Source organism: Atractosteus spatula, chromosome 4 (genome assembly GCF_055471065.1).
Source record: "Atractosteus spatula isolate fAtrSpa1 chromosome 4, fAtrSpa1.hap1, whole genome shotgun sequence".
Classification (NCBI taxonomy): domain Eukaryota; kingdom Metazoa; phylum Chordata; class Actinopteri; order Semionotiformes; family Lepisosteidae; genus Atractosteus; species Atractosteus spatula.
In genome coordinates, this window is record NC_142709.1 from 3,551,341 (window position 1) to 3,562,424 (window position 11,084).

At 42.3% G+C, this 11,084-nt stretch overlaps 1 protein-coding gene across 1 annotated transcript; it reads left to right on the forward strand.

Moving 5' to 3' along the window:
- Positions 1-834: 834 nt before the first annotated feature.
- Positions 835-10,021, forward strand: lrrc63 (leucine rich repeat containing 63). The gene is made up of 11 exons (XM_088914404.1): positions 835-1,056; positions 1,661-2,140; positions 2,649-2,674; positions 2,729-2,864; positions 3,764-3,924; positions 5,128-5,226; positions 5,768-5,904; positions 6,235-6,318; positions 7,182-7,421; positions 8,431-8,647; positions 8,838-10,021. The coding sequence occupies exons 1-10, from the start codon at positions 960-962 to the stop codon at positions 8,630-8,632; spliced, it is 1,662 nt and encodes a 553-aa protein (XP_088770530.1). The 5' UTR covers positions 835-959; the 3' UTR covers positions 8,633-8,647; positions 8,838-10,021.
- The last annotated feature ends 1,063 nt before the right edge of the window (positions 10,022-11,084 follow it).

Below are 11,084 nucleotides of genomic sequence, written 5' to 3' on the forward strand. Positions count from 1 at the left end.
CTGGGGGAACCGCAGGCTCACAGGGGCTGAATAGGGGCCCCACCTGCATCAGCCCTGCACCCCACTCACGTGGTGCGGTTGCTAGGGCTGTCTCCAAGGACGCTACAGTCCACCGGAGCCGCGTGTTGTGTTGCTGGCAGTGCAGTGAGTTATAGTTTGTAACGTAGATATTTTTTTAAAATATATTTTAAAGGGCGTTTTTAGGATTATAATATTTGTTGGCTGTCACATATTTACTATTTACGTCTGGGGAAATTGGAATTGTATGTTTATATTGCTGTTGTTTTTTGCGTGTGCTGTGCAAAGAGGCATTATGTGTCGCATTTTTGCAAATTTGTATTTGGTGTAAAAAGTGGCGTCTTCAACAAAATCGTGTTACATAGTGAACGGAAGAATAGTCAAATTCACCGGGAAAGGCATGAGGACCATTAACGTGAACATCAGCAAGAGAACATACAAGTATGATCAGCTACGCGAACCTGTCGTTCTGGAAAACAGAAGTTAAAAAGGTTTTCACGACTCGCCGTGGTGAACGAAACTACATTTCACAGACTTCAAGGAATCCAGGTCCCGGCCGACACGACTCTTTGTAATCTGTCACTTGCAACAAGTCCTGACTTCCGCGAGTTTTGCCTGGTGTTTCTGAACCACGCAGGGACGACCCCCCCCCCCCCCCCGCGTGTATGAAGTAATGACTTGTCTGTCTCTGGACGTTGTGTTTTTTCGAGGAACGTGTTTTTATTCGTGGTATTATTCCCACCCACCCACCTCCCCGTCAGCAGAAGCGCTTGCAATACAGAAACATCAAAATTATTCCGCAGCGCATCAATTTATACAGAGTCATTCCCCACCAGGTTCGTCCGGTTACGATCCTGGCGACAGCAGGAGAAAGCATGGCCCTGCTTGTCCTTCCTCGGGGCACGATGAGATGAGGACTCCGTGCGGACACGACATCCAGGATGTCTGAGGACACGAAGCTCCTGAGAAGGCCGTTACCTCCTAAGACATTGCCGGCCCTTCGCCCGGTGTCGCCCGCTAGGAGACCTGCAGGTCAGGGTGAGTGCCCGGCTCTTAACGAAGTGCTGTTGTCAAGAACCCCTGAGCCTAGCCCATCCACTCTGGGGAACCGTACCCCTCGATCTGATGAGACCCCGCTCTGTCCGTTCTCAGTAAAGTGCAGCTCTGGGCTGTGTCGCTTGCAGGGTCTTGGGAGTGCGCACTGTTGTAGTCACTTTGCATCAGTTAATAGGCTTTTTGAACTAAAAGGAACGCGTACTACCACTGACCATTTAGGGATGTGTTTTTAGATGTTCCGCCAAGCACAGCAGGCAATTTAATAGCCCACAGGGAAGTGATTTTGAATAACGTGTGTGTGTGCGCTTTTCATTTGTTCAAACCATCCAGGGAGAGAAAACATCTGCTCGGATTGCTTCACCGGGCAAGTGTTATGTAAACTGTGACGAAATGGGGGTATCACAATAGTTGTGATTGTGTTATTGCGATTTCAGCAGCAGCTGAAATATCCACTGAATAACAAAATCATTGGAATGATAGAGTGCTCTTATATTTTGTAGCGTATTTCTTCACCTTCCTGTTTAATAGTTTGGTGTTCAAAACAGCTGTCTTTCCCTTTGCCTTCTGTGTCCTTCTTCCTTTTCAGAATCAATCTTTAACCCACTGCCGCCTCTTCAAAGAAAAACTGCCCAAGATGGCAGAACGGAGGTGATGCACAGCTGCGGCCATGCCAGTGTGCCTTTTGCCTCGCCAGTCCACCAGGCGGTGCCCCACCCCAGGAATCGACTGGTTGTGGTCCCCAAAGGTCCCGGTGGGTTCCCCTGCAGGGCCCCGCGCACCTGGCCACAGGTGCACCTCCTGGGGGCCCTGCAGGACGACCCTCGTTTCTGTTCCCTGCCGCCGTTCACCCTGAACGACTTCATGGGAGGCCGCTGCCCGTGCCCGAGGCTTCGTACGCAAACGCTGAAGCAAGTCGTCTTCTCGCGCGAGCACTACAGAAAGCTGGTGGAACTGCTCCTCGCTGAGCTCCACGGGGGCAGGCGGCCCGACGTGTCCACTCAAGTGCTGTCCAGCGACTCTGTGCCTGTGGCCACAAAGAGGACCCCTCAAAGGCAGATCGTCTACGGTATTTTAATATCAGCGTGATTCGCATTCTTAAAAGTCCCTTTCTGCCAGTGCCTGACAGTGTATGCGATAAGGGCATTAGAATCCCGTCCAAACTTTGACTTTTTTTCTAAACCTGATATAGCAGTTTTATTTTTCATGAGCTTAATGTGTATATTCTAACACTCTGTGTGCGGTGTGTGTGTAACTCAGAAGGCGTGCAAAGAGTTCATATGGATAAAACAATATCCAAATGAAAACATATCTTAGGGTTTTGAGTTTTGACAGAAATAAAAAAAAATGATTGCATGGTAGGTTTCACGTTTAAGGCAATTGTAAATACCACTGTGAAAATATGGTATTCTGTTTTTAATATTAATGGCATCAGAACTAAAAATAAATCAGGTCTGCATTAGAAATAGACATGACACACCTTCAGGGGGATAAGAGGACTGAAAACTGATCAATGCATTAACAGTAATAAGCTTTCATTTTTTACCTTCTGTGTTTGCGTACTCTGCTTTATGAAGAGCTAGCAGCTTTGATAAGAGAGCAGGTAAAGAGTCAGACTTTAGCCAAGAGCTCCCACCAGGCCTTGATAAGGGACCAGGCAAGGAGTCCGACATCAGCAAGGAGCTCCCACCAGGAAGACAGAGATTCAGCTGTTGGATGTGGCTCTAAAACAGTTTCCATATCTGGGCAAAGAGAGGCTCTTCAGACACTAAGTTCCTCACAAGAACATCCTGGTAAGTATTAATAGAAAACTCGCATTCACTCTAATCTTTGTAGCTTTTTACTAAAATTTTAGCTAGTAAAAATGGACTCTTTTTTCAAATAAATCAAGCATTATTAGATTTACAGTCTGTTTAAAACAGTTCTATGAAATGTATAAACTAAGAACATCCAGATTTTAAGACCAGATTTCTGGTTTTGGAACAAGTTGATGAACCATTTTTTTTAATATTACTTCATAAACTCATTTTTGATTTTTGGCAAAATTAAAAAAGGCACAAATCCCATATACACACATATAGAAATGTAGGAGAGGGATCCGCAGTGAGTAAAACCAACTAATTGTTTTTTCCCAATATTAAAATAAGAGCAACAAATGTAATAGTGTAATGTACACTATTACTAAAAGTATAGTGTTTAAATAGTGTATTACATTACTCATATTCAGAGAAGCTAAAACAATGGCTAAATTTAGGACCTGAGCAAGAGGCAGATCAGCTTTATGCGAAGCAAAGTTGTGTTCAAAATAAATGACAACAAAGTGTGTGTTTAGAGCATTTCTGAGCGTGTGTAAAATGCATATAAACAAATATATTTGTACTTCATCTTATGAGTAAGTTATAAGCAGTATATGCAACTTGTTGAAGCACCACATGTTCAAACTGTAGCTAGTTGCATTGCTTCAGGACACAGGGATTTCACATATGGGAACTGAAGCAGAAACATACAGAAGATTCAGAACTGAAGCAGAAATACACAGAAACCTGAGGTGAACATGACGTACAACGGCTCTCTGTATGAGTAATAATTCCAAAGTGCTCTAGATATAAGTGCGTATATTTTTGATTGACCTTGCACTAAAATCCATCCACTTTAAGGTAACAGGAATAAAATTATTGATTACATCCTCTAGGATCAGAAATCATTTTGAACTCCGTTACCACAAGATATTTTCAAGGGTCTCGGCGCAGCCAGTCTCCTTTTCTTCAGGACGATCAGTGTGGTGTCATTGGGCCCTCGGAGCTGGCCTTACTGGACTGCCTGGTGCAGGGAGGCGTTCTCCTGAGTCTGAAGGTGATGGCTCTTCGTCTACGGACCACAACGTGATGTCACATCATGACTTACACTGACTAGTACCTTTCATTTAGAAGGCTCTCGTAGAACTTTTTCGGTCAGCGTAATTGTAATTACCTTGAAGGACCCCGTACATTAGACGAGCAGTATATCAGATTGTGTGAGCCCAACTTAAGACCCTAGTAAGATGCTGAAGGTTGTGACAGATGTAGAGTAAGTCAAGATAAGAATATGGTCAGGGTAAAACTGTGAAATTATCTCACAATTTAGTTTGGACCTGCATCAATAAATAATATGTTTTTCTGGGTGCACACAGTGTACAAGGCTCATAACTCTGATATATGTAATATTTGGATATTGATTTATTTATGGATATTAATTTAATTCTGTATTTACAACACTTTAATTGAACGACGTTATACAGTGTATCGTTTGCACAGTTACTTAGATGTGTGTGAATATTTAAAAAAATGGACTGGTCTTTAATGTCGTGTGCATCAATAGTGCAGTCACAGTCTCATTCTGTTCTGGCGACATTAGGATTTAATACTAGGAAATACTCTTCACAGTCAAAACATAAAGCAAAAAAAAACCCATCAGAATGGAGCTGTGGAGCTTCAGAAAGAGGAAGCATACACATTCAGTATATACAGATAATACAGCTTATTTGCATTGCCCTGAAATCTGTTTGTGATAGTTAAGGCTGCAAAGTAACACAGTGAAGTATCAAATATTCTGAATTCCAATCCAGAGAGAACCCAGCGCACTTCTGTTTTTACTTCTCTTTTTCTGCTCCTACATGAATGTCAATTTGTAATAAAATGAGGATGTAATACAACTAGTAGTGTATTTGCTGTTTGATTTAACTGCACCGTGTGCATTAATGTTATTAATATTAATCTTCTTTGACTTGCATGAGTAACTTATTACTGTGTGTTCTTGGGCCAAAGAAACCGTTGAAAAGGCTATCGGAGCTCTGCAGAGGGAGGGAATGACTGTTACTCAATGTTTTGAATTGGGCATAAGAAATCACTGTGTGCTGAAGATGGTTTTTTTTCTCCGATAGTCAAAACCAGGGGACACAGTAGTAATGTGGGTGAAAGGATATGAAACACCTAAGAAATGACCAACTACAGAAATGCAGAACATGAAAAACTTCCTCTTCAAGTTGTGCATTAGTAAAGTATTTTTTTTCTTCCCCAGGCTCATTTTATTGCTCGGGTTCCTGATTTGACACCGCTGGCTCACAGTTTGCTTTATCTAAACCTTTCATTTAATGAACTGAATGTGTTTCCTACAGAGGTGAGATTGTCATTCTTGCTATGTAAATATTAGTGTGTATTCAATATTTATTGTCTTTATATGCCCTTTTCTTTCTAATATAGTAGTGAAAAGTAATGAATTAATGAGGTTAGGGGACCCTCCACAATTTCCCCATTAAAGGTTCATGAAACTTATTCCTGGATGTATTAGAAAGTGATGAACCAAAAGCTAAAATCATTATACTGAATATAAACCTTGACTTTCCAATCAAGAGATTAATTTTTGGATTGATAACCTTTGTAGGGATGGGAAGTTTAAAAACAGTTTAATTCAAGAAGAGGACTCATGGGTGTGACTTAGAATAGCTTTTTTTAAATAGAAAATACAACACTAGGTAATAACAGACTGTATATCACAGGTCCTATATAATTTAAGGACTTGAAAATGTAAAAAGCTAAAGGTTTGAAAAAATAAAGAATAAACAAGACCAAAAGCTAATTCAACAAGACCAAAAGCTAATTATACATCTGTTATGGTTGTTTCTTTCATTGGAAATTGCTTTCCTTTCTTATTTTCTCAGGTTTATGACATCCCATGCTTAGAGGTGTTAAAACTAAGAGACAACCCCATTAAAGAAATTCCAGACGGTATACACAAGCTGTCAAAACTGAAGACCTTTGTCATTTCATTCTGCTTAATTTCAGCCCTTCCTCTTGGGTGAGAGCCTGAGTTTATCTCCTTTTATTGTTTATAGATTTATAGCTACTATATATATATTATATTAACATGAAAATTTTCCTCAAAATTAATTAATAGATGGAATGATTGGTTGAAATTAAGCTTAGTTTATCTCACATAAGATGCAGATGAAACCTAGGTCATAGACAATATGGAAGGGCATTTTATTGGTTTGTATTTGTATTACATAATGCAGATTAACCATCTCATCACAGAAATCTGAATAACATTTGGTAGAGAAATGTTTGACAGCGTTTTAGAGATTTGTTAATAAAACCTTCGTCCACTGATGCAATTTATGTTTCATAGGTTGTTCTCTTTACCGTGCCTGCAGTTCCTGGATGTCTCTTACAACATGATTTCAGCCATCCCCAGTGACATGAGGAATCTCAGGTATCACTCGTGACATCGGACATTACATGTCAGCGTACGGAAAAAAAGTACAGTACATGCTGAGAGTAGAGGTGCTCACACTCCTATTAAACAGATCTAAGATGCTTTAATATTGTGCTGTAATTTGGAGTCATAAATAGAAAGTTTGATAAGTAAACCAAGTGAGAATGGAGAAAATGCCAATCCGTGATCTGGTTCACCTGGGCAGATTTCCACAAATGCTCAGGGTGGGTCACTGAACGAAGCAACAACGTATCTGTAATTCATCCTCTCTAGATTGTTCCAGACTTCACAGTAATGTGCTGTTAAGTGTTAGAGATAGTTATTTTTAGTACAAGTGCTGATTGGATGCAACAGAACTTCCCAAAAAGAACAAGAAGTCATTTCCATTCTTCCTGAGCTTTTAATATACAGATGGAACAAATTACATTTCCGAGGACTAAATTTACCATTCTCCTTGGTTTGTAAGATGCTAAAAATCACTAAACTTTCTGACCTGTGGTCGTCCAGAATTCTTCTGTTTTTTTTTTGCTAATTATTACCCGCGCTAATTGCCCAAACACAAAAATAGCATTTGAAAAGCCTTCACGAAGCTGAAGGAGAGCAACTGAAATGAGGAAGTACCATGTGCCTGTGCCACGCTAGTAGACCCTTCTGCATATTACTGCACCATGATTACACAGAATGAGCAGTTTTATAAATAGTGCTTGTAAGCTGTGGCAGGAGTGAGCGAGTGAGCCTGGCCCACAATTTCAGAGTGAGGTTGTCAAATTGGCGGAAGAGATTTGCACGTTATGGCCCCTTTTCTGTGACGTTCTCTGTCGAAATGCCGACTTTTCAGCTTGGCCTGTTCTCTCCCGCAGGGCCCTCGAGTACCTCAATGTGGAGGGGAACCAGCTGGCTGCTCTTCCCTGTGGGGCTCTGAGGCTCTGTCTGAGGGAGCTGCGAGTCTCCAATAACTACATGCACCCTTACTTCTGGACAGAAAACACGCAGAACCAGCCCCAGAGGCTCGTCCACCTGGCAGCCCTCTGCTTCTCGGTGTATGGTCTGGACCGGCGTTACACCAGCCTACCCTGTGACATCCAGCAAACCCTAAATAAGTAAGGGCTTCGCCTTCGGGTTTCTGGGGATCCTTACTGTCACCGTTCACCATCTCTCATATTCTTCAGAGCAGTGCAGGCAACTCTTAATTTACAGGCTTGCAACTTGCGTGGTTTTGTTCTAATGCATCTTGGGACACTATACCACTTCTTATTTTCGGACGCTACTAGTTATCTCTTTTAGCACACTTTGGCGAAGCCAGCAACAGCTGACGTGGAGGAACAGCATGTGCTGCACTTGAGATGAATAGCGGCACTCGTGTGACACAACGCAGCATTCACCCCGCCGTGGTTCGGCTCATCTTATCCAGTGAATGTAGTTTATAACGAAAGATCGGGAGGGGTGACAGCAGCCAAGTTCAGTCGGCCTCAGCTGTCAGTAATCCGTAATCAGCCCCAACATCATTTCCTCACTTAAAACTTCTTCAGTGCTGTACGTGATCCCCTTCTCTTCTGGGGTTCTGCCATCTGGTTCACTGTGGATCTGGAAGGCAACCTCCCCATTTACAGGCCAGACCTTGCTAACGTCTTCTCGCCTCCCACCTCCAGCCCACCTCCACCTCTGCAGCTGCCCCTTGGCCACTCCGCCCTGTGCACGGGGGCCCAAGCCTCCTACGTTCAGTACATCTGCTGTATGTATACATCTTGCACAAAGAAATCTGTAGTTTTGGGGGGTTCTACCATCCGGTTCGGAGTGGATCTGGAATGCAACCCCCCCCTCCCCCCTTTATTACAGGCATTCTTCTGGAAAGTTAGCTGTTCATCCTGAGATTTCTGATTTTGAGATTTTGAATGGCTCGTTTTGACAACTGCCTGTACTGTCAGTCGTATCTTTCATCTTCCTTTTGCTTCTGTGGCGTCTCACACTATATTTAGGCTACATTATGAAAGGCAAGTCATCTCACGGAACGTCAGCCATACAGCGATTTACAGAACAGTAGTGCCATACAATTCGGCTTGTGTGATATCAGACTTCTGACATTTTTTATGTTTAATTTTGCTCCATTAGTGTGAAAACGTGCGACTGCTGCAGAGGGCCCCTTTTCGGTCCTGGACTGCAGTTGATCAGGCCTTGTGAGAAGATATTTGGTGTCCGAAAAGTACCTTTCCTGTTCTCTGCCTGCTCCCCATCTTGTTATAAGAGCTTCAGCACTCAGACTGAGAACCTCGTCCAGCTACTTTATGGAGAATCAGCATCACAAAACAGTTAATCCAGCAGGTGAAATGTATGTTTCACAGCAGATAAAGGCTCTCTTTGGGTATTTTTTCTGACATTTACTGTAACGTAACTTACCCTTTTAATTACTTAACTTACCCTAATAAAAAAATGATAGCATCGTCTTCTCATTTCACACAATGGGAAACCATAGGAAGGGTCTGATATTTTTAGTAAAGTAAAATTTATTTTATCGACAGGAGACGTTGGTCTAAGCAAAGAGAGGCCGACAAGAACAACTTCTGAAAGAAGCAGAGAACAGGAAGTGAAGAGGTGAAGACGGTAAAAAGGATGTGTGATCTGCAAAATTGACAAGATGAAAAATCCTTGTGAGACCAATTAAATAGCAGTTTTGACATTTTTAAACTTGGTGGAAAATTAAGAAGGATCTAACAACAAGCAAAGTCATCCATTCCTGTTTCCATGTTGAAGTCTGATGAATAGGTCATTTAAGCTGATGGCATATGGTTTTTGCAAACACATCGCTTGAAGAATCTGAAGAAACTGACAATCCATAGGAACCGATTATAAAAAATTGCTCTTCTTTATAAGGTCACAGAAGACGTTGAGTAACCAAATAAAAAATAACACTTTGTTTTTATGATTTATTGGAACCGATCTGAAAAAAAAAAGTCAAATAAGAATGTCAACAGGGAGGAGCAGAGGCTCTGTGGCTAAGGATCTGCGCCTGTGGCTGGAAGGTTGCTGGTTCGTATCCTGCGGCCGGCAGAGGAATCCTACTCCGTTGGGCCCCTGAGCAAGGCCCTTAAGCCCAACTGCTCCAGGGGTGCTGTATAAATGGCTGACCCTGCTCTCTGACCCCCAGCTTCTCTCCCTGTCTGTGCCTCTCATGGAGAGCAAGCTGGGGTATGAGAAAAGACAAATTCCTAATGCAAGAACTTGTATATGGCTAATAAAAGTTATCTTCTAAATGAAGAATTTCCCTGCAGGGTTTTCTGCCCTGTAGCACCACATAGTGGAGAACCGTAATATGAATTGCTGAGCTGTGGTGAGAGGTGGAATCGCTGCTCATCAGACGTAGTGTGGTCGGTGTCATGAAAGGTTCCCAGTTTTATTCCTGCCCACCTGACTGCAGCACGTCACTTTCTTTCCACCGGTCATGCTGCAGTATCGCGGTCGCTTCAGGGCTCAGCTTGTGGTGATTGATGGCAGACTGGACTGCACCTTGCGCTCTTCATTTGTTGTTTCATAAATGAAAAGTTACTTTTGATGCTCGGTGTATGCCTACAGCTATTATCACTCATAGGGAGAACTATGTGTGATAATAGGTGAATGTAAGCACAAACAGCAAAAGGCTCTATTATTTGTTTAATACAGAAGATTAACCATAACGGAGGAAATAAATTGCTAACATAATGAAAAACAGTTTCAGTAGATTGATAATACAACATTATGATTATTACTTGTCTTATTTTCTTACTTCACCTCTGTTCTGGCTGAAGTCTTTCTTCACCTCCGCTGCGATATTTCTCTTTTTTGAACTTCGGGAGTTCTGCACGTTGTGATTCCTCACCCTGCCACTGCCCGAGGCGTGGACTTCAGTTTGTCTTCTCATCCTACCATCTGGGAAATTGTGGACAGTGTGTCCCTCGTTTGGTAGGGACGGTATCCTGCACCTGTAGGGGTGGGTGGGCTGTTGACCTCGCCCTGGCTTCACGACCCTTTCTGGCCGTTTCTCAGATCTAACAGGACCGGCTTCGCAGAAAATGCTGGGGAGCTGCAAGCTCAGCCCAGCCCAATCAGCAGAGTCAGGCAGAGGCAGGTGCTGAGGCTGGATCCAACTGGACAGCTTTGGTAAATGTGCTTAGCAGAAGAGCAGTGATGTGGCACTTGCATCCAAATGAAGACTGCGTTCCCTTTTCAGGGAACTTTGGATCCCTTATTTCATTTCCTTTTGGAATCTACACCAAACATCAAGGTGCACTAAAAACCTACCTTCTGAAAAAAACAACCAAAGCAAAACCCACCAAAAACAAAAGCGTTCTTCTGCTTTACCAGTACTTCTTTCTGGGATAACTGATGTGTGTAGTGTTGTTTAAAATAGAGGGTGGAATGTTTTCTAAATAGTATTTAGTCACATAAACTGATACTGGGTTCAGTTTTTTTTGTAACTTGAAGACAATAATCAATATGTGAATGAGTTCAAAGTAACACATTCAGAACATGTTTTTAGCTTTTAGTTCACGTGTTTAGTTTAGGGAACCTAAATCCTTTAGTTTACAAAAGTCTGTCCTTAATGAAGCGGATCATCGATGAAGTGAAACTGAACTGTATTTGCACGTCAGCTCAATCACCCTGCATAAACTATACAATGAAGCAAATGAAAAAAACTCAATTTTAAATGAAAAACATGAACTAGTCACAAGGATAAACTGTGAACCGAAACGCATACAGTCGACTTACCTGGGGGGGTTAGGGATTTTGAA

Excerpts from the sequence above, each read along its gene's own strand:
- lrrc63 (XM_088914404.1), top strand. The coding sequence starts at position 960 with ATGTCTGAGGACACGAAGCTCCTGAGAAGGCCGTTACCTCCTAAGACA. Across the intron at positions 2,141-2,648 it reads TCAAAGGCAGATCGTCTACG|AGCTAGCAGCTTTGATAAGA; the intron begins GTATTTTAATAT and ends TGCTTTATGAAG. Across the intron at positions 5,227-5,767 it reads TGAATGTGTTTCCTACAGAG|GTTTATGACATCCCATGCTT; the intron begins GTGAGATTGTCA and ends TTATTTTCTCAG.